The sequence below is a fragment of the Pipistrellus hanaki genome, assembly GCF_964339955.1.
Source record: "Pipistrellus hanaki genome assembly, chromosome: 16".
Lineage (NCBI taxonomy): Eukaryota > Metazoa > Chordata > Mammalia > Chiroptera > Vespertilionidae > Pipistrellus > Pipistrellus hanaki.
In genome coordinates, this window is record NC_140518.1 from 14,672,978 (window position 1) to 14,696,564 (window position 23,587).

General features: G+C 42.7%; 1 protein-coding gene across 2 annotated transcripts in view; it reads left to right on the top strand.

Annotated features, from left to right (window-relative positions):
- DNAJC7 (DnaJ heat shock protein family (Hsp40) member C7) overlaps positions 1–22,938 on the top strand; it is a 34,015-nt gene extending 11,077 nt beyond the window's left edge. For both annotated transcript variants that reach the window (XM_084862512.1, XM_084862513.1), the window contains 13 exons: positions 6,287–6,375; positions 7,162–7,286; positions 7,907–8,020; positions 9,043–9,117; positions 12,920–13,038; positions 13,892–14,045; positions 14,645–14,809; positions 15,585–15,676; positions 19,004–19,077; positions 19,467–19,613; positions 19,847–19,999; positions 22,130–22,192; positions 22,610–22,938. In XM_084862512.1, the coding sequence (XP_084718638.1) occupies positions 6,287–6,375; positions 7,162–7,286; positions 7,907–8,020; positions 9,043–9,117; positions 12,920–13,038; positions 13,892–14,045; positions 14,645–14,809; positions 15,585–15,676; positions 19,004–19,077; positions 19,467–19,613; positions 19,847–19,999; positions 22,130–22,192; positions 22,610–22,647 (1,408 nt within the window). In that variant the 3' untranslated portion in view covers positions 22,648–22,938. The remainder of the gene's footprint in view (positions 1–6,286; positions 6,376–7,161; positions 7,287–7,906; positions 8,021–9,042; positions 9,118–12,919; positions 13,039–13,891; positions 14,046–14,644; positions 14,810–15,584; positions 15,677–19,003; positions 19,078–19,466; positions 19,614–19,846; positions 20,000–22,129; positions 22,193–22,609) is intronic.
- Positions 22,939–23,587: the final 649 nt, after the last annotated feature.

Genomic DNA, 23,587 nt, shown 5'->3' on the forward strand with positions numbered 1-23,587 from the left:
TGAAAGAGGCAGAGCCAACTCCATCCAGCATGTTGCCTGGTGTCTTTCCCTACTTGAACAGTAGAGAGTGCTACTGCCTTGTTAGACTGTATTTGTGACTTTGGTCTCTCTGCCTCTCTTGAAGCTTCCCCCTGATATCTAGACAGAACATTTTGAACTGGTATGATTATAAATTTTGTTCATCATCATCTTCTTCCCTCTTTTGCTTGGGGGGTAGGGCAGGTGTTTTAAAGTAAAAACATCTGTTTTTTATAGGAATTGAGTAAAGGAAGCTGGGTAACCCACCTTTACTAGTTGGTAGCTGTTTTCTCTGACCTGTAATGAAGCCTTTACTTGCACTCAGTGTGCAGTACCTTGCATTAAGTCATGTATGGCTCCCACCTATCAGTGTGAAACTCAGATTGTCAAATCAGCCCTAGATTAGATAAGAAAGAGAATAATATGTATTTGATAAGACAAAATCAACCCTAGCCGGTTTGGCTCAGTGGCTAGAGTGTTGGCCTGCGGACTGAAAGGTCCCAGGTTCAATTCCAGTCAAGGGCAAATGCCAGAGTTGTGGGGCCTATCCCCAGTGGGGACATGCAGGAGGCAGCCAAGCCAATCGATGATTCTCTCTCATCATTGATATTTCTATCTCTCCCTCTGCCTTCCTCTCTAAAATCAATCCTCCTATATAATAAAAGGCTGATACGCAAATTGACCAAATGGCGGAATGACCGGTCACTCTGACACACACTGATGACCAGGGGGCAGACATTGAACACAAGAAGCTACCCCCTGGTAGTCAGTGTGCTCCCATGGGGGAGTGCCACTCAGCCAAAGCCCTGAGCCCGGAAGCGGGCCTAAGCCGTCAGTTGGACATCCCCCGAGGGCTCCCAGACTGTGAGAGGGCACAGATCAGGCTGAGGGACACACATCCGCACCCCTACCCCCACACCAGTGCACAAAGTTCGTGCACTGAGCCTCTAGTAAAAATATATTTAAAAAAAAAAAAAAAAGACAAAATCAAAGTTAGGTTCCTGGGCTCTTTTACTCTCTCATGAAGGTCAGAGAGATTACAACATTTAACAGGCCCTGTGACCAGCCTTTGGGGACAAGAGGTTTCAATCTGTGGGAAGGAGGAAGGAATTTCTACTCTGACACTGGCCACGATCCCATGAATTCTGAAGGGTGGAGGACATTTCTAGATCAGCAGGCAACTTGTAAATCTGACAATAAAATAAATGGGTGCAACAATAATAGAATAAGGATGGCATTTTGGAAGTAGTAAACATAGTAGGAATGCACAATAATAGAATAAGGGTGACATTTTGGAAGTAGTAAATACGGTAGGAATGCAAGAATATTGTCTCACTGGCAGTATAAAGTATTATTCTTAATAGCCTGAGGGAAGAAAAGGGAAGATATCTTTTTCTAAGATTCTTCCTGCCAATAAAATAGTCCCTAAACACTCCTCTGTGCTAACAAAATAAATCATTTTGTCGTGAGTTTAGCAAAGCTAGATTTTTTTTTCTAAGAAAATGAAAAGGAAAATATATATTATATATTTTTATAAAATATATATTATGTAATTTATAATATATCATTTTTATATAATATATAAATTTTATTAATAATATGTAATATATATTTATAATATATATTATTTTAGCTGTTGTATCTGTTTTGAATTAATTATTAATGCCATCATTGAAAGAGCTGAACTTTATTAAAAAGACATAATTCTAGCCAAATACTTTAAATAAATAAAAGCAGTGTGGTGTGTTTTTGTCATAGAAAAATCTATTCAGCATTTCCCAAGTTAAGAATGTTGCAGAATCATGAAACTATGCTGGTCTTTATTTTTTGTGCACTGAGGTAAAATAAATACATCTTAAAATGTTACTGTGGGTGAAGCATTTCATCCCTATTTTAATCTACAAATGTATATGAAGCAATTCCAGAGTGAACCTAGCCATGTTTTAAAAACTACCACCCAATGAATCCTGCATTAGTGAAAGCTGATTACATTTTCTAAATGCCCCTTTAATTGCTAAAAGATCTTACCTAAGTGCACAACTTGGAAGTATTTAGAGAGAAATGGAAATTCGTTAAGGGCATCTAATTTGGGGCACAATGCAATGTCAACTATGGTGCTTTAAATGTGTTTTTAATTTAACTGAGCTGCAAATGGGCAGTTGGCTGGTAATCATAAGCCCAAATTGTCTGCTTTGATCATATGATGCTGAGCCCCGCTAAGACCTGTGTGAAATGATTCCCTTGGCAGTGTTTGTTGGATTGGTTAGCATCTGTGATGAATGAGTGCTCATTTGGGAGAGAGAGAATGTACCTGCATGACCAGAGGACATACAGATTTTTAATGCACATGTGGTGTAGAAAGAAGCACAGACTTTCAGGGCTGCGCTTTTCCAGTTGACAAGGTTATTTGTGAAAAGAGACACATTTTAGAGTAGCAAAGCAAACTGAGAATGGAATGTATTCTCCTTATCTATATCCATCTGAGAGAAGGCTGACCCCAGCCCTTCAGCAATGAACCTGTTATGGGAGACCATCCCATCATATGTCCAAAGAGGACAGTTTTTGAAAACCTTTTTTTCAGTAGCTGTTTTCATAAGAATTTGTTGCCAGCTATTAAAGTGAAAGAATTAATTTAGTGGAGGGGAGGTGAAGTCATTTCAAGCATCTCTTGGAAAATCAGAGAGATGAAGCTTATTCTGCTTAGAGCTGACCCAAGGATTGGGTAGGAGAAATTTGTTTTAATTCAAAAATCTCGAAACCAGCAAGATCTGGAGGAAAAATACATAGGACTGTAGGAGTTAGGAAACCTGTGCAGTCACCTAATGTTGAGAGACACATGATTTTATCATAACCACTTCAGAAGGCCATTTCAAAGATCTTCATTAGAACTCCTTTGAAAATCTGAAAAAGTACTAGAGATAGAGCACAGCTGTTATGGCCAATTCTATATTTTTCTGGGGTATTATATTTCATGGTTTAGTCTGACTTTTATTTTGTCGACATAAAAGATAATCTGACCGAAACTGGTTTGGCTCAGTGGATGGAGCTTCAGCTTGAGGACTGGGGGGGAGGGGGGTGTGTATTCCAGGTTCAATTCAGGTCAAGGGCATGTACCTTGGTTGTGGGAGGTAGGAGGCGGCTGATCAATGTTTCTCTCTCATTGATGTTTCTAGCTCTCTATCCTCCCTTCATCTCTGTAAAAAAATCAATAAAATATATATTTTAAAAAATATAATCTGTAATTTAATGTAGTTCCTTTTGGAGTCCTTTCCTTTTTTTAGATTGTCCTGGTGAATGCAGCTAATCCTAATTCTTCCTTTCTCAGTACAGATGTGTTTTAGTAGGTATGTGTTGTGTCTCACTTGCTTATCAAACGAATTGACCTTGGCAGTGAGTGGAATGACAGATGCCACCTCCAGATTGCCCTCAATTCCAGTGATAACCAGCTCTTCTCCTTCTTTTCCAGTCCTATGCCTTTGACATCTCATCCTTCAGTCCCTTAGCTGTAAGGGCACCTTGAATAAGTTCAACCCCTTCTCAGACCCCAGGGCAGGATGTGAATGGATTTGACCCTGGAATTGTTCCTGGTGCAGCCTTGTTCGGTCCTGCTGCTGCCATGCTGGGTTCCAAAGATCACTCTTTCCTTGTCTGGCCTCGCAGGGTCAGGCCCATTGGGTAAAGCTTGTCTTGTATTTTGTGGGGAGGATCAGAACGGAGAGGTACTCCACTTTGGGCATTAGACCTGGAGGCAGAAAATAAGCGTTCAGTCTAAAAGCAGCACCAAGTGCCCATTGTTTAGGCAGCTGTTAATCAACCATGTTTCTATGAAAATAAGTCCTTTTCATGAGGCAATTGTGTGGGAATAGCTAATTCTGGCCTGATCTGTGCTGTGTGAGGTTAAAAACATGGTAACTTGTCACAACACAATTCTTCTTGTTCTTTCTGCTGTGGGCTGACTCTACATTACTCGCTTTGTTTGCTCTAGAATGGCATCTACTCACCATTTACTAAAATGAAATGCATTTCTTGGGGGAGGCAAAGTCCAGTTCACTAGGTCTCGCATCTTAAAGGAGCCCTGCTCTCTCTCTGACTGATTGTTAGAATGTCATTTTGCTTATTTAAATGCAGGTTGCAGTTCTGGAGTTGGGTTTTATATGTTGGGCTGTTTTTTTGTCTTAGTTTAAAGAAATTCATGTTCATTGCCTATGTCTTGTTCCTGGAAGTACAGATTAACTTTTAATCTTAGGCAATAGGTAGAGGTGGTGAACATTAAGAGAAAGCATAGCATGGTACAGAGTGGAATCTGACAGGTGTGAGTTGACAGCCTGACCTTGGGCCAATTCTCCCCCCCCCGCCCCCCCAAGCCTTATTTCCTACTTTGAAAAGTGGAAATAATGTATGGAAAGTACCTGGCCTCAGTGATTATTACTAACCTTCCACCGAAATCACCCTTTGCATTTTTACCAGAAGCCCTCGCTGAACTCACTAGCCTCTGTGGGATTAGTGTTTCGTGCAAGGCCACCTTGCAGTAGCTCTACAGAGTGTTTCACCTTTGACTGGCAAGCTTCATTCTGCTCTCACGTCTATCCAAGTGCTTAGATGCCTTTGGTTTTCCTCAAGAATTTGTGTATTCTTAGCCACTAGCCAGCTGAAGAAATGGCTAGATCTTTTTGGGCACGATTTTGGACCTGATATTTCCTTTGAATTTACTACTCCATTTCTTCACAGAAATTTGACTCGACTTCTGAAATCCAGTGTTGGGGAAGCCCTTTCTTCAACTCTCTTGGCATGTCTGCTCTGACAGGATAGGCTGCTCATGGTTTTTATGTAGTGCTTGGTTCACTTAGAGTTACAGGATGGTGCACACCACGTAGAAAGATTGCCATTGGTCCCACAGTCTTGTAGTTAGGGGATCCTTGTTGAGGACTTTGAACAGCACATGGTGTTAGGGGTGAGTTGATTAAATGTTTGACCAAATATAGCAGGCTAATTTTTTTTCAGACTTTTAATATGTTTTTATTGACTTCCGAGAGGAAGGGAAAGAGAGAGAGAGAGAGAAAAACATCAGTGATGAGAGAGAATCATTGATTGGTTGCTTCCTGCACACCCCCAGTGGGAGGATTGAGCCTGCAACCCAGACATGTACCCTTGACCGGAGGCCAGTCCACAGGCCAGTTCTCTAACCACTGAGCAAAACCGGCTAGGGCTATAGCAGGCTAATTTTTAAAAAATACATCTTTTTTTATTTCAGAGAGGAAGGGAAAGAGAGAGAAAACATCAATGATGAGTGAGAATCATTGACCGGCTGCCTTCTGCACACCTTCTAGGGATCGAGCCCACAAGTTGAGCATCTACCCTGACCGGGAATCAAACCATGACCTCCTGGTTCATAGGTCCGATGCTCAACCACTGGGCCACCTGCGGGCAGGCTAATTTTTAAATTGATAACGTTTGTATGGCCCGAGAATGAAGTTATAAAGTTTGTCTAATGGCACAACTTCAAAAAAAAAATGTATGTTGGGGTTAAGGCAGAAATTCTGATATTACCCAATTGGTGGTTATACAGGGTACTACAGGGATAGTAGAGGGGGGCAGAAAGCACCCACATATGTGTGATGGGCAGAGGGAACTCTGGTGGGTGGGTTTTTAGAGCATAGCATTACAGCCTATATCTCATATGTCCCTGTCATCCAGGTCTTTGCTGTCACTCTGTTATCTGTCTTAAACACCAATATGCTGTGCTTTTAACCCCTTTGCCTTCTGTTTTTGCTCTGCTTGTCCTTCCAGTGACAAGTAAATCGTGAAAACTCAAAGGATATGACCCACTTTACATTGAGAAATGAGTTGCCCTGAATGAAATTATCTGTAGCTCATTTTTTGTAAGTTCGCTAAAGTGGCAGCAGTTGTGACACAGTGGAAAGGAAGTAAATACATAAAGATTCAGTTTCTGTGTCTAAATTTGCCCGTCATGAGGACAGTGACTTCGGGTGGGAGTAGTGAGGCAAGGCAGGTGACATGAGAGAGTTTTTCTTAGTTTAAATATATCTAAGTGACAAAAAATAACATCTGAAGACCATGGATTCCTTCATTAGCACCTCTTTTTGATCCATCAGCCAATCGAACAAATCTGTAAATTCCTTCCAGTGTCACACTAACTTCCAGCTCAATGTGCCAGGCGGGCTTTAGACCAAAGATTGCTCCATGAGATTAAAGAGGTGATTGCCTAGGTATAGAGAGTAACATGATTCTCTGTCTCTCTCCTTTTCAGGGAAGCCGAGTCTTTCAAGGAACAAGGAAATGCATACTATGCCAAGAAAGATTACAATGAAGCTTATAACTATTATACAAAAGCCATAGGTGAGATGGACCTAGTGCTTATGCTGGAAATAATTTGCTAAATACTGTTATAAATAGTTCCTCTCTAAGAAGTAGCATATCTTCAAGGTTAATGGCCACACAGGGAATTACTTTTAAAAAATAATATGTTTCTATTGGTTTTTAGAGGGGAAGGGAGAGAGAGAAACATCAATTGGCTGTCTCCTGCACTCCCTCTACTGGGGATCAAGCCCGCAACCTGGGCTTGTGCCCTAACCAGGAATTGAACTGGGGACCTCTTGGTTCTTGGGTTGATGCTCAACCACTGACCCACACTGGCCAGGCAGAAATTGCTTTTTCTAACTTAAGTGGATGGTAGTTCTTCTAGAAAATTAAAAGCAACTCCAGAAATTCTAAATTTTACAGCAAAAAGATGGCCACCTAAATGCATTTCAGTCATTGCCTTTTGAACAATTTGTCAACATATTTTAATCCCATGCTAGCATTTTTCTTACCCCCAGCTAAACAAATGCAAATTCATTTTCATATCTAATTATATAAAACACAGTTCAGTAAGAAAATAAATATACTGACCCCTATTCCAAATGGTCATTAATGCACTTTAAAGCTAAGTTTAATGCCGTGTTTTATTTTTCAATTGCACCACTGCTGCTATCCATTTGCACGGGTAGTCAAAATCTGAAGGTGGCTGTTTAAAGAGTGTCATCATTCCTACTATAGTTTGATACCGTTCTGTAGGAGTTGGCCCTTGAGTTTTTGGGCAGTGACCCACTCTAAACCTTGTTTTACTTCTTTCTTTTCCTGCAGACATGTGCCCTAAAAATGCTAGCTATTACGGGAATCGAGCAGCCACCCTGATGATGCTCGGAAGGTTCCGGGAAGCTCTCGGAGATGCGCAGCAGTCGGTGCGGTTGGATGACAGTTTCGTCCGGGTATGTAATGGGCTCTGGGGAGGACCGAGTTGCTGCAGTTGACTTCTAGCCCAGGGGTTTTCAGTGTTAACACCATTGATATTTTGGGCAGGATCATTCTTTGTTGTGGGGTTCTGTCCTGTGCATTGTAGGATGTTTAGCAGCATACCTGGCCTTTAAGGTATCAGCAGCACCTCTTCCCTGCCCTGTTGTAACAATCAGACATGTCTCTGACATTGCTGAATGTCCATGGAATGCAGAATCAGCCCTGGCTGAGAACCACTTCTCCAGCCATTTTCATCCCATGTTGGTTTTTTATTTGTGTTTTTTCTAAAAATACATTTTATTGATTTTATTTACAGAGAGGAAGGGAGAGGGATAGAGAGTTAGAAATATCAATGAGAGAGAAACATCGATCAGCTGCCTCCTGTACACCCCCTACTGGGGATGTGCCTGAAACTGAGGTACATGCCCTTGACCAGCATTGAACCTAGGACCCTTCAGTCCACAAGCCAGTGCTCTATCCACTGAGCCAAATCGGTTAGGGCCATGTTGGTTTTGTGTGAGTGAGTGTTGCTGCTGGTGATTTCTGTCTGCTTGGCCACTCATACTCCTTTTTTCCTTCTTTGTGTTTCTTCTAGGGACATCTACGAGAAGGCAAATGCCACCTATCTTTAGGGAATGCCATGGCAGCCTGTCGCAGTTTCCAGAGAGCCCTAGAATTGGATCACAAAAATGCTCAGGCACAACAGGAGGTATGGGTCTGGTCCTGTCTGTGTTAAAGAGGCCAGGAATAGGAACTGAGAGTCAGAACTGACATCCAGTCTCACTTCTGCCATCAGCCACACCTGGGTGACTGCAGGTTTCATAGTCTCTCTGAGCCTCGGCTTTCTCTGTCAAAGGAGTGTTTGTTTTTTAATTTTACTGAATTTAGAGAGGAAGAGAGAGGGAGAGAGAAAAACATCGGTGATGAGAGAGAATCATCGATCGACTGCCTCCTGCATGCCCTCTACTGGGATTGAACCTGGGAATCGAACCAGGGACTTCTTGAGCCATACAGGCCTGGCTCAAAGGCGTATTGAATATGATTTTACAGCTTTAGAAATCTGTGCAAATTGGAGGGTTTCTGAGATTGCTAAGGGAATAGACAGATGCACAAAGCAACTGATTTGAGCAAAGCTAAAGAATTAAGTAAACTTAGCCCAGACAGTGTGGCTTGGTGGTTGAGAGCCAACCCATAAACCAAGAGGTCACTGGTTCAATTCCTGGTCAGGGCACAGACCTAGGTTTCAGGCTTAATCCACAGTAGAGGGCATGCAGGAAGCAGCCAATCTGTTTTTCACTCCCTTCCTCCCTCTCTCAAATTAATTAAGAAAACGTATTTTTTTAAAAAAATTAGTACATTTAAATCCTGGTTAAATTTGTAGCAGCTGAAACATGTTTTATTTCCATCTCCATATATGCTCAGTTTACCCATGGGTGTATTTTAGTGAGTGTCTGCAAGTTTTTTGCTCAGTCCCTGACAATGCCTTGCCTTTATTTTGTATACATCAAGGCATGATTCTTGTATTCCTGAGTTTCTAAGTTCAAATTGAGGGTAAGATTTGGGCTTTGGCTTTCTATTAAGGTGTTTGGCTGTATCTTTACCAACTTGATTTGTGAAAAGTCTGTGGTTCTGATTTTCTTGAAATAACACATTCATCAGCCTTATTGATTTTTGTGGTGGTTGAATCTACATCTTTACTAAAACTTTCCTTTATCTGATTTTCTTGTGTAGTTCAAGAATGCTAATGCAGTCATAGAATATGAGAAAATAGCAGAAACGGATTTTGAGAAGCGGGATTTTCGGAAGGTAAAGTGCAACTGAGGAAATCTTATCTATTCTGTCTCACAAAGTGTGTGTGTGTAAGTAACGAGAGAGAGAGAGAGAGAGAGAGAGAGAGAGAGAGAGAGAGAGAGAGAGAGAGGAGGGAGAGAGAAGCATAGTACAGAAGATCTAGAATAATACATTTAATTTGACCTTTTCTTTCTTTTTTTAAGACATTATTTCTTTTAGAACAGCTGTAGGTTCACGAATAATCAGGAAGAAGGTAGGTACAGAGATTTCTCATATGCTCCCTGCCCGTACACAGCATAGCCTCCCCTCTGTCAGCATCCCTCCCTGGAGGTACATTCGGTACAACCAGGTTTTTGGCAATTATGAATAAAGCTGCTATAAACATCCATGTGCAGATTTTTGTATGGACATTTTTTAACTCCTTTGGGTAGATGTTAAGTGTAATTGCTGGATTATATAAAAATATGTTTAATTTTACAAGAGACTGCCAAAATGTCTTCCAAAGTGGCTATACCATTTTGCATTTCCACCAGGAATGAATGAGAGTTTCTATTGTTCCACATCATCACTAGCTTTTAAAATTACATTTTAATAAGGTTCTTTTTTGTTAATTATACTTGGCTTTATGATGATAAAAAGCAAAATGAATTTGTTACCCGAGTTCCTGTTTTTCATATAAGATAGTGGTCTAAAAATGTGCTTTTAGGAAAAAATGAGGAAAAGCCAGTTGGAATTAAATACTGGGTTTGGATAATCTATTTTTAAAAGCATTTTTATTGATTTCAGAGAGAAAGGGACAGGGACGGAGAGAGAGAAACATCATGATGAGAGAGAATCATTTAATTGATCGGCCACCTCCTGCACATCCCACACTGGGGATCGAGCCCACAACCTGGGCCTGGGCCATGACTGGGAATCAAACTATGACCTCCAGGTTCATGAATTGATGCTTAGTCACTGAGCCATGCCAGCCGGCGTCTGTTTTTATTTGAATAATGAGCGCTATTTTTAACTCCTGCTTTATGGGAGCTTGATGGAGCTAGAAATCAAAACTAGGAGAGGCCCCTATTACATTTTGAATAGTATATGTAACCTGACATCACTGCCTTTTTGATATTAGGCCTTTCCACAAAAGCAGACTACTGCCCTTTATGGAGCTGTGTGATAGTTCATGGAAATTTAAATCCAAAGGAGTTGGCAAATCTGAAATAAGGGAAAAGTATAAAAGCTGTAGGTATCTTTCTAGATGTTATAGTAGTTACGCCTCCTCTGTATAATAACTCCTAACTCCCTTCTTTAGATGGTACTCAGAAGTAGCTTTCACTAGAGTTTCAAAAGAGGAGATAAAGAACTTCAAAAGGTTAAAAAACACTGATCAGGTTTGATTTTCAGGATCACTTAAATGATGTTTATGAGTACCATCCAAAGAACGGAGATGTCGCTTTATGTGTCGGAATTTGCTTGGTGCTTTCTGCAGTAGGTACTCAATAAATGTTTGACAAAATTGTACAGTTAAGAATTATTCTTTTGGTGTTTTGTTTTTTTTTATTTAATTAAATTTATTGGGGTGACATTGTTCAGCATGAACATACAAGTTTCAGTTGAATAATTATTCCTAAGTCACACACTGTGAAGGTCTTTTATTTGGTAACACATATATATAATTAGCTTATGGAGAGTCCTAGCATTAATTTATTTAGCATCCCTCTTCTATCCGTTGGTTTTAATAACCACGGTGTCTTTTGTAGTGTGATTTATAAGTGCATTTTTTAAAATTAGTGTGTGTGTGTGTGTGTGTGTGTGTGTGTGTGTGTGTGTGGAAAGCAGTTCTGCATCTTGTCATGTTTTCTGAGGTTTACACAGGCAAAAACTTTGTCTCAAAAGGCGGCCTTTGGGTTTCATTTCTCCCTTGCCCGCTCTGGAACCAGAACCCCCATTTTGTGACAGAATCCTCTGTTTGTGACATCCCAGCCCCCCGCCACTGTAGCTCATGGTGATGTCACAAATGAAGAATTATGATCTCGGCAGGGGGAACAGATGAAGTTAGAAGAAACAAAGATCTTCTTTGCTTGCAGCTGTCCCTAATTATGTGGAGATGGGGGTGGGAAGTGAAGCACTGAGCCTCTGACACTCCCCATGATGACAGAACCATCTCCATATAGAACGTTGTGAAAGCAGCAGGGTGTGGCTGCTGAAATTTTGACTGACTGCTCTCCACCCACATTCTTTTCCATTTAAAGAGGAAAAATTAATACCATGACTTCAATGCATAATGCCTGAATTTTCATATTGTCCTTAGAACTTCCAGGACAGTAACCTGTGCCATTGAAGGAGAGGAATCTTCAACCGCTGCTCTTTTAGTTCTGCAGAAAGTCTTCCCTGTGCAACAGCTCATGGTGTTTATTTGCTTCCCCAGATTTTTAAATTTAATTTTCAAGTGGGTGGTTTTTGTGGTTTAAAAGCTAGAAAGAATAAACACATTCAGTGTTAAATGTTGCCTCAACTTATCCTCCATCTGCCTCAATCTCACACCTCAGTAACCACTATTCTTGTTTGTTCTAGTTCCTTCCATACATAAGCAAATACAAATATAGATTCTTAATTTTCTTTTTCCTTTTTTTTTTTTTTTTTTTTTTTTGTATAAAAGGTAATACGCTCTACATGGTTCTGTACCGTTGACTAGACCTTCAAAGTCCTTCCATATTAATACATGGAGAACTTGCTTCTATTTTAGAGCCACATCATATTCCGTTATATGAAGTTCTGCATTATCTAACTAGTCTCCTGTTCATGGAATTTGAGTTATTGCTGCTTCCAAGTTTTCAAACTTCATCTCTTCCTGATCCCTCTGGCCAGATTATTGAGGGAATGAGTAGCTCTTCACTCCAGACCTCGCCTCTGGGTCAGTTGTTCTTGGAGAAGAAGATGATTCAGCAGGGATCTCCCAGGAATAGCAGCTAAGCCAAAAAATGAAAGCTCGGAGAACAAACTTCTAAAGAGAAAAAATAGAAATCTGTGGAGAGCCTTTATGAAACGGAAAGAGAGAACCAGTCCCCGCTGTCTGCGAGCGCATGTGTTTGTGGGGGGAGATACCTGGCTTTGGCTTGTGTAGCACCATGTTGGACATATGGTTTATTTCCGACCATTTTACATAAATTGTTTCATTGGCATATTTCTCTACCAGCTGCCTCCTGCACACACCCTACTGGGGACTTGCCCACAACCAAGGTACACATGCCCTTGACTGGAATCGAACCCGGGACCTTTCAGTCTGCAGGCTAACGCTCTATCCACTGAGCCAAACCGGTTTTGGCTATTTTTGGTACTTCTTGACTTAACGAGGCTAAGCATGATGAACTATGCAAAGTAGCAAGAAACAGTTTCTACATTAGAAGAATGTGAGTTTTTGATCCTAGTCATTGTGGATATGATTCACTGTGGAGGCAGCTTAGCATGGTGATGAGGGTATAGGCTCTGGAGTCTTAGTGTTTAAGATCAAATCCTGTTTCTATTGGTCACTTTGAATAAGTTATTTAATCCCTGTGCGTTAGTATTTTCATCAGTAAAATAAGAATAATATTACCTACTTTATAAAATTGTGTGAGCATTAAATAAGTTAATATACAAAGTACTGTTAAGTATTTGCTGTCATCTGGATCAACTGCTTTCCTCATTTCAATGGTTTAATCAAATGAATTATGTATGTTCTTAAACTGATATGTCTCTCCTTTGAATCTATTACCTGTGACAAAACTAAAATGAAGACGTTTCTGGAGTCCATGGTGAAGAGCCTTATTTGCTTTCTTCCTCCCTGTAGGTGGTTTTCTGCATGGATCGTGCACTAGAATTTGCTCCTGCTTGCCATCGCTTCAAAATCCTCAAAGCAGAGTGTTTAGCAATGCTGGGTCGTTATCCAGAGGCACAGTCTGTGGCTAGGTATGAATTTAGGCCAGTTCTGCATTGAAAAGTCAGATTCTACTAGATAGGTGCTGTTTATAGCAATAGCTACCATGTGTCCTGAAGGTAAGCCAGGGGGCTGGCCAGACCTTTCTGGGACTTAAAAAAACAAATATTAGACTAAATTTGAAAACCTATAAGGAATATAGGAATATTGTAAGTGAGCTGTATGTGAAAGAACAGGTGTGTGAATTTTAGTTTTTATTTATATTTATTTCTTTAATGTTTGAATTGATTTTAGAGATAGGATGGGAGAGGGAGAGAAACATTGATTGGCTGCCTCCTGCACACCCCCTACTGAGGATTGAGCCCCCAACCCGGGCATGTTCCTTGACCTGGAATCAAACCCGTGACCTCTTGGTGCATGGAACAACTCTCAACCAACTGAGCCACACTGGGAAGAGCTTGGCTTTTATTTTTTAAATGTCCTTTTCTGTCTATTCCAGGGATTTTCAAATTCTCTAAATATAATAAATATTTCAAGCTTTGCAAGCTATGTGATTTATATTGCAATTGTTCAGCTCTGCCTGTATAGTGCAAAAGCAACTATAGAGAGTGGATTAGTGAATGATGTGGCTTGGTGTCAATCAAATTTTATATACAAAAACTGGTGACAGACAGGATTTGGTCCTGTGGGCTGTAGTTTGCTAACACCTGTTTTAGTAAAGATTGAGAGACATGTATGTGTTTGGGAAAAATCCTTGGAAATCTGTCTACCTTTGGATACTCCCATGTTAGACACATGGTCAAGAGGAAAAATCCCACAAATAAAATAGTAATGGCATGGAAATCCAAACCACAGCTAAATGTGCCCTCTTTCTTTCTACGGCAGTGACATTTTACGCATGGATTCCACCAATGCGGATGCTCTGTATGTCCGAGGTCTTTGCCTTTATTATGAAGATTGTATTGAGAAGGCGGTTCAGTTTTTTGTACAGGCTCTCAGAATGGCTCCTGACCATGAGAAGGCCTGTGTTGCTTGCAGAGTAAGTTCTAGGCACCAGATCTATGTGGTAAAGAAAGCTTCCCTTTTGAGCCTTTATGAGTTTTGGAATGGAAGGTTTTAGAATCACAGGAATGCTCGGTCCTTTTAGTAGCAAGATTTCAGGAGAGCATTTGAGATCTTGCTCCCTGGCATATGTCATCAGATTGACTCAGATATACTCTTACGAAAATTCTCTAAATTAAAAAAAAAAAAAAAAAAAGGATTTCAGAACTACTCTAGTTTGCCTAAAGATACATGTGATCAGATAGGTTAATATTTAAGTATTGTTGTTTTTTTGTTTGCTTTTTCTTCCCTCAGTGAAGAAAGGGTAGTAATGCTCACCTGGGGAGAAGAGGTAAACCCTGGAAACACAGTTCTCCTTGGTATTCTTTTTTAAATCTAGATTTCTTCTGTCCACTCTGTAGGAAGCACAGTGAAGAACAAATAGCTCAGGGGGTGGGGTGGGGTGGGGTGGGGTGGGATGGGGGGCTGTGTGATGCTGAACTACTGGGATCAAGAAATAGAAAATAGGGGAGTGTCTGTGCAGGGGTCTGAGGCTTTCTGGAGGTGAACTGACCTTCCCCTTGCTTTTCTCTATAGAATGCCAAAGCCCTGAAAGCAAAGAAAGAAGATGGAAATAAAGCCTTTAAAGAAGGAAATTACAAGCTAGCATATGAACTGTACACAGAAGCCCTGGGGATAGACCCCAACAATATAAAAACAAATGCTAAGCTCTACTGTAATCGGGGTACGGTTAACTCCAAGGTAAGCACTCGGTCTGGGCGCCTATGGAGATGCTTTTAAGGGACGTGGAAGAGGTCTCGGGAAATCTCCCCACTGAGGGTAACCCAGAAGACAGGAGGAAAAGTTGTTTGATTGGTATCTCAGCTTACTGAGAACTTATATAAAGTTCTTATCTTTTCTGTGGAACTTAGGGGCACCTGAGGAACGATGTAAGGTCCTTTTCTTCCAGAGAATGGCAGGAGTCTGCTACAGTTGTTGAAGCAAATATTGTTGCTTCTTTTTGCCTAAGCAGGTGACTCTCTCTGAGTGATTTGGGGGAAATGAGTATGAGGCAGGCTTGTGTTTTGTCCTTCAGCATAACTGATGGTCACCATGCTCAGTGGAAAATAGAGTGTGCCTGTGGTCCTACACATGGTAGAAATAAGAGTAGGATCCTTGCAGAGTTCCAATAGTTGAAACCCCCAGGAATCCTGATCCCTCTAGTTGGTCTCTAGAAAAATGGGGGGCAGGAACCACCCTTACTATGTCCACTATTGACCACCAACCTGGGAATAGTAGAGCTGGTTTTATTTTTGCAGATAAGTGTGCCTGGCTTCTGTTACGTAGAGAAGAAACCAATTTCAAATTTGGGGGCCTTAGCCCACTGAGATAGAGACTTTCTCAGGGACCAAGAACAAGTGTGACAGTTGGGGAGCCAGCATGACTGGTTTTCTTAGAATTTTGAAGCCATGCTTTCAGCTTCTGGGCTCCCTTGATCACCACCATGTGAACTATGACTGCTCTCTCTCTCCTGAAGCTTAGGAAACTAGATGATGCAATAGAAGACTGCACAAGTGCAGTGAAGCTCGATGACACTTACATAAAAGCCTACTTGAGGAGAGCTCAGTGGTGAGTGCCTCTGCTGGGCGGGGGGGAAGAGGGAGTTGCTGCTGGCCTGCCAGGGGAATTGCATTATGGATGATGAAGCAGACCCGGGGATGTTGTGAGGTCATTTGGTCCTTCCCCCTGCCTCTAGGTGGGATTGTTCCAGCCCTAAACTATGTTTATAGACCTCCAGCGGAGGAGATTGCACAAGCTCCCTCAGTCTCCCATGCCTGTGTCTTACGCCCCTCACGGTCAGTAAGTTTCCTCTGATGCCTGACCCAAATACCTTTTGTTAAAGTTTAAATCCATTTTCTTTGGAGATTTTGTTTTGTGTTGTACACTTTTGCTCTAACTTGGCACAGTGCTTGGCACATAGTAAGTGCTCACTCAATAAATGTTGAATGAATGTATGGTGTTCGGAAGAAGAAGAATCTTGGAGACAGTTGAGAGTCTTGCTCTTGCTCAGCCTATTTGTTTGGATTAGGAAAGACAGTCTTAAAGTTAGAAGAGATTTAATCTAGCTCACCCTCCCGGCAGTATAAGGAACCCCCTTTGAAAATACCCATCTGACTAGCTGATTTCCGAGCCAGGATATGCCTGCCTCTAGTGCCCAGAGCTTACTTGTTCATCTTAACTCGTGGGCCCACCAGAGTCTTCTTCATACAGGAATATTAATTAGCAAGAGCTAGGAGAGACCCCTTTCAAAAATTAATCTTATTTATTTATTTATTTATTTATTTATTTATTTATTTATTTTTTAAATCCTCACCTGATGGATGATATGTTTAGAGAGGGGGGAGAGATGTGACATCCATCAGTTACATCCTGTACATGCTCCAACTGGGGATCGAACCCGCAACCTAGTTATGTGTCCTGATGGGAAATGGATTCCACAACCTTTGGTGCACAGGGTGATGCCCCAACCAGCGGAGCCACTCAGCCAAGGCAAATCTTTCTTTTTTCAGATTCTTTCCCAGACAAAGAACCTCCCATTTTTTACATTTCTAATGGAAGACCTAGTTGTTGTATACTATCTTCCATTGCCCCTTCAGTCCTCGTTATGAAATGTTATTTCTAAAGAGTAGGTGCTGCACTGATGCCTGGCGAGCCTATCATTCTTTAAGTCCCAAGTCTCATCAGTGGTACAGCAGGTGGCCTACCTCCCATTTAGTTTTCCCAAAATTATCCACATTTTTAAAACTAGGAAAACTGCTACTGTGTGAGGAAGGGTGAGGGTGTTGTTTGCTTTGTGAGTTTTGAAGTAGAGGACTAAGTCCATGAGACAGAAACAAATGCAAAGTTGTAGATTGTGTGAGACCAACTGTAAAGATGTCCGTTATCTCATTTTTACAAACCACTGACAAGTACGGAACCTTCAAAAGATAAAAGAGGCTGAATAAAAGCGGTTTGGCTCAGTGGATAGAGTGTCAGCCTGAGGACTCAAGGGTCCCAGGTTCGATTCCGGTCAAGGGCATGTACCTTGGTTGCGGACACATCCCCAGTGCAGGAGGCAGCTGATCGATGTTTCTCTCTCATCGATGTTTCTAACTTTCTATCCCTTTTCTTTCCTCTCTGTAAAAAATCAATAAAATATATTTTTTTTAAAAAGAAAAAGAAAGATAAGAGTACCCTTTGACCTAGCTAAAGACTTACTTTAACAGAAGCAAAATGCTGTATACTTTTTACTACAGTTTTAACTAATAGCTAAAATGGAGAATCATCTTTATACATGATACTGTAATAGCGAGAGAATAGTCTTGATTTGTTAGGAGGAGGAGGAATGGCGGTTATTAGTTTCATATGGGTACAATAAATAAAAATCAGGAGTTTGATCAGAGACATATCATCTTTGTGGTAGAAATAAAACTGTCCTCTTGAGTGGCTCTGTTTTTGAGATCCCACCAGAGGGGGCAGCAGGACTGTTTGGCACAGATGACTGAGAATTTGGCCCCAGTCCCCACAAGAAGAACTGGAGATTAGCTCAGACCAAGGGGCCTGATGATTGTCCCAGTCTGCCTCAGTTTGTCCCTGAAGTTGGGGAGATATCGGATCTTTGCTGTATCTCCCATCATGAGCTGGCATTTCCCACTTTTCCTGAGGCTCTGCTTGCTTTTCTACTTCAACTTTTAAAAAAACTTTAATGTAAGAATGTCCTAAAACTTTTTTTTATTAAGTGTGAGGTAAAATGCAAATCACTGTAAAACCAGCTTGTTGAGCATGTCACATATGGATCTGGAAAGTTCATCAAGGTTGCTTGTCAGATCACTCTACACCCAGGACTATCAGTTAACAATTTTTTTTCACTTCAGTTTATATTATACTTCATCCTGTAAATGGGTTCTCTGAACTCCTAATAGCATTTGTTTTCGTAGGTCATGGTTTACCACTTTTTAAAGGCATAAATCAAGATGTTGACAGAAAGTCAGAGATGCCTCCGCAGTTGGGCTTCTCTCTGGCCAGCCACATAAGCAGCACTCCCTCTGCCTGGCCTGCAGGCCCAGTGGGCTCCTTGATGTTTGGGAAGATGGGCCTGTGTGGGAGCATTGGAGCAAATTGAATCTCTGTTGTGCAGCAGCCAGCTGCAAATAGTCACTTCCCACTCCTCAACTGGCGTGTCTGTCTCTACGACTCCTACCGCAGTCTGTATAATTGGTGCCAGAAAGAATGCCCCCTTTGCTTCTGTGAAGAAACACTTAAAAAGGTCTGGCAGTCAGCCTATTGAAAGCTAGATTCCTCCCATCGTGGGCCAGGGCCCCTCCTTTCTTCTGCACTATCCACACGGGAGCAAGCCTGAGCTTAGAGTGTCCTTTGCTGTCTCACCTCCATCTCTCAGGTTGATCGGTCTTAATGGAAGCATTTGCCAGTGGCCACCACCTTGACCTTGATCCTTCTAGTGGCTCACTAATCCCGCTTCCACTCTGGATTGAAGCTGGCCCTGCATGTTGATGGCACGCTGGGTTTCAAAGCTCTTCCATATCCATTTATCTCACTTGATAAATTGTCTTATGTGTTATAATCTCAAGTAATCAAATGGCTGCTTTCACATTGCCTTTCCTAAGGCAGGCCAGATGCCTCTTGGCGGCTCTATGAAATCAAAAGGAAGTTCTCTTGGTTGCTTTCTGCTCAGAGCAGACTCACTTTGTGGGTTGGGTGCAAGTGGCATGAGACTTCTCTATTTTTCTCAAGGAAGCCTGGTAGTTAATTTTTTCTTGCTAGGTTAAGGACTCCTGTTTCATGAAGCGTCTCAACCAAAAGTCTATGTCTCATGCTTGAGCCATGCCTCTTCCTCTCGAGTGATACTGAAGGCCATTGCCATTTATGTCACTCTACTGCCCTGTATTTCCTTCTCAGTTACATGGACACAGAACAGTATGAAGAAGCAGTGCGGGACTATGAAAAAGTGTATCAGACGGAGAAAACAAAAGGTAAAGGTATTTGGGAGCATGCTTCTCAGGAAACAGTGTGGCCTTACTTGTAGGCCCTAAAAGCTGGACACGGGTAATTTGATTCAGGGATTAGCTGGAGCTTATTCGATCACCAGCCAGGAAGAAGTGAACAGAAATCCTGAGTGCAGAACAAGGCATCTATTTTTCTGGTCCCAAATCTTGCCTGTTAATTTCACAAGCTTTTCTGTGATGAGACTGATGTGAGAAACTCTTAAGTATGAGTAGATTTTTTTAATCTCTAGGCGGGAAACACACCATAAAAGCCCCTGGTATAGTTAACAAGGCTACTGACTCAGAGACATCTGGGCTGGGATGTGGTAAGGGAAGCCAGATCAGATTTGTCCTTGATGCTAGATGTCTCCCTTTAGAACACAAACAACTCCTTAAAAATGCACAGATGGAACTAAAGAAGAGTAAGAGGAAAGATTACTACAAGATTCTGGGAGTGGACAAGAATGCCTCTGAGGATGAGATCAAGAAAGCTTATCGGAAACGGGCCTTGATGCACCATCCAGGTAGAGCGGTGGGGAGTGGACTCTGTGAGAAGAGCAGGTCAGGCTGGCCCACTGCCACACTCATTCCAGAATGAAAGCCTCAGAGAGGCTCTTCACTGGGAAGAAGGTGTACTACGTTCAGTACCCTTCAAATTTTGGGAAGTACCGAATTCTTAAGTCAGACATCAACTGGTCTTTCTCTTAAACTTCTTTCTTGAGACTTTGAGACAAGTTCCCTGTACTCCCCCCTGTAGATCGGCACAGTGGAGCCAGTGCCGAAGTTCAGAAGGAGGAGGAGAAAAAGTTCAAGGAAGTTGGAGAAGCTTTTACCATCCTCTCTGATCCCAAGAAAAAGACTCGCTATGACAGTGGACAGGACCTGGATGAGGAGGGCATGAATATGGGTGGTGAGTGGTTTGGGCACCCTGGGAGGCATATGATAGAGTTTGTTTGAAGACGCTCCAGAGGGAGAGTGTGTAATCAGCCAGTGGTGCGCAGTGATGCGTAAAGCATACCCTTGATCTAGACCTGTGGCATGTGAGGCACTGTCTGGGGTACGAGAAATAATAATCAGGTTCCCTGGCCTCCGGGAACCCAGGCTAGAGGTTTGCAAACTTCTGCCTGCAGACCAAAGCTGACCCCTGATCTAATAGACATGGAATTGAGTGAGTGCAATTAAGTGTAGCAGGTGCCCAGGGGCACTCGGGAGTAAGCTTAGCAAGGGAGGGAAGACATGAAAGTCAGAAAAGTAAACCACCCTAGGGAGTTCCAAGGGGCTCTGCAGGGTAGAGGTTGCTCAAGGTGGGCACTGTGGGGAGACCTCAGAAGACCTTAGGGTCTGGAGTAAGGGTTGTGGGCTTTTCCTATCGCTGGAACTTCTTTTGTCCCCTACTGCAAAGTGTATTCTGATACTTATTTGCATCATACATTCCTGTAAGCACTCACAGATTTTAATTTCCCCTAAAAGACTTTAGAATGAAGTAAAGCACAGCTATTAACATCATTGCTCACTTTGAGCTCAGAGATAAGAGGCCTTGAACTATGCCCACTTCTCAGAGCTCGGTCTCTAATGCCAACCTCTTTTCCTTCACTAAGAAAAATTGTTGGAATTTAAAACAAGATTGATACTGATCTATAGATAACCCTGACCTCTCCAGTTCAGTGAGAGAGAGAAACCTAGGTTTACCGGTAATGGAGCTATAATCCATCAAGAGCTGGTTAAAAAGAGTTTTAAGTAGGGGAATCATGGACCAGATTTAGGCTCTGGAAATACATTTGTGATGGCAGCAAAGAGGTGGTTTGGAGGAGGAGAATAGCAAGGGAGTGAAGAATAGCAAGACAGTGGATGGGAAGGACTGGTAGGCACAGTTGGGAGATGGTGGGCTCAGCAGTTGTTGCTGAATGTGTTGGGAGGGGGAAAGGATGAAGCTGAGAGTGGCTCTGCCATGGCAGACTCAGTGGGGCCATTCACAGAGCAAGGGGACCCAGGAAGATGAACAGATGTGCTGGCAAAGAATTCACTTTTTTTTTTTTTTTTTTTTTAAATATATTTTATTGATTTTACACAGAGAGGAATTGAGAGGGACAGAGAGTTAGAAACATCGATGAGGGAGAAACACCAACCAGCTGCCTCTTGCACACCCCCCACTGGGGATGTGCCCGCAACCAAGGTACATGCCCTTGACCGGAATCGAACCCGGGACCTTTCAGTCCGCAGACCGACGCTCTATCCACTGAGCAAAACCGGTCCCGGCAGAATTCACTTTTGAACACATGTGCCAGTGGGATTCAGTGGTGGAGATAAATCTTTCTGTGCAACTTAGGTCAGGCAGTAGTTTGGGACATCAGACCTGCTATGGCCTCATGACAAGGGCACAGTGCTGGAGTCAGACAGAAATTGGAATTATCCGTTATTTTGCTTTTACTAACCACATGATCTGGGGCAAATTACTTGAGCTCCCTACCTATGTTTCATTGAATATAAATTGGTAATGGTACTTAATCCTGGCAGCCTGTTATTAGGATTAAATGATATATATGCAAAGTACCCAGCGCCATGATTGGCACCTAATCAGTGTTTTAATAAGCCACAAGTTTCCTGGAATACAATTTATACAGCATAGAATCAAACAGATACGATAAATTATAGGTCTTATATTTATTCTTGGTAGTATGTGATAAATTTTAGCCTTTTCAATAGCAGCCCCAAGCATTCTAGGGAGATAGTGTGGGGAAAGTCTTTGGCATTCCCAGGTGTGGAGGAGAGAGGCTGAGGCGAAGAGCGCTCTCCTTTGGGGCTGCAGAAGGGAGCAGGAGGGAGCATGGCCCGAGTGGGGTGGGGGTGGGGGGGTCGGGGGTAAGGTTTGCATAGGGTGGGCAAATTTCCTCACCTCTCCTCCGAAGTTTGGGGAACTGAGGGAGTGATACTGTCTGAGAAAGCTTTGGAGACCCATTCTCAGTGTCATGATAAATTCCCCTTTAAACCTTCTATTTTTTTCACCTTTTTGTTCCTTCCCTGTTTCTCACCTTGCCCACAGATTTCGATGCAAACAATATCTTCAAGGCATTCTTTGGAGGGCCTGGGGGCTTCAGCTTTGAAGGTGGGTTTGTCTGCTGTTCTTGGGAGTCCCCAGTTAGGCAGCTCTTTGATGGGGGGTGGGAGGGCAGCTCATGAGTGGAGGCAGCTGAATTCTCATTTAATGGGGCCTCTGTCCCCTGCGGGGTGGCTGAGGATGGCGGAAGGGAGCTTTCTGAGCACACCGTGCCTGTTGCCACACCTCCACGGGTTCTGGGCAGCCCTAGAACATGGGCTTTTCTGCAAGAGCGGAGGTGCTAGGAGCTACACACACACTCACAACATGCTCTGTGCTCCCTTACCCCCAGGGCCCAGGCTGTTTGATACTATCAGAGCTTTTTCTCTGACTTTGGAGCAGCCCTTGGAGACTTCTCCATCATCAGAGCAAAGTGATATTTCCTAGAAAATCCAAGCCAACTAACGAGCCCTTCTTTCCTTACAGCATCTGGTCCTGGGAATTTCTTCTTTCAATTCGGCTAATGAAAGGAAGCCCTCCAGAACCCAGAACATGCCGACTTGCTCAGTTAACCTTGAATGTGGACACAGTTCACCTCCTCCCTTCATCATGTCTCCATGTACCTAGAGCAGTTTCGTTTCTCAGTTGGATGCCCTGTGTCTGTGAGTGGGATGGAGGAAAGGGAGCCAGCGCCGAAGACTGCGGGGAGGGGAGGGAGGTGGGGGGTGGACAGGGAGGCAGCTTGTGAATTTTTGTTTTACTGTTTAACTTTATTAAAAAAGAGAGAGGATAAAATGTTTTGATCCTTTCTGGCACTTTGCTCTGCCAGCTGCTTTGTCAGCGGGCCAGAGCTGAGCCCCCAGCGCGGACCTAAGGCCGGCGTGGTCTTCAGGCTCGCAAGCTGCCCCACAGGGGTGTGGGCACCCAGAGCCTGGTGGCAGGCGGGGAGCTGGCTGCCTCACCAAACCTGTTCAGCATGGGGTGAGGCCAGCACCTGGGGTGTGGTTGCTGCTTACTGGTCTGTGTCAGTCATGGGAACCGAGCTCAGAAAACATGCTTATTGTATGGTGGGGGCCACCAGAAGTCCTAGAAGCTGTGTGTACCAAGGCTCACATGGAGCATGGGTGGATGTGTCGGACCAGGCTAACCTAGACAGAGGTTTTCATAGACTCTCACAGTTCCTCTTGCAGGTTTGAGGGAGATGGAGACGAGGCAAAACCCTGCCTCCTGAACCCAGGGGTCTAGTTGCTGACATTCACCCACAGTTGGAAACTTCATTCTTAGCAAATGCCCTCACTTCTCCACTGGTTTCCTTCCTGATGGGCAGCAAGCTGGAGAAGGGAGCTGTGGTGCCTGTCATGCTTAGTGTTTGTGGTGAGGAATCTGGCTGGGATTTCCAGGCAGACACTAGGGACTTTGTCTGAAACGGGGTTTTGGTGTTTTGTTGGTAGAGATGGTGGAGCA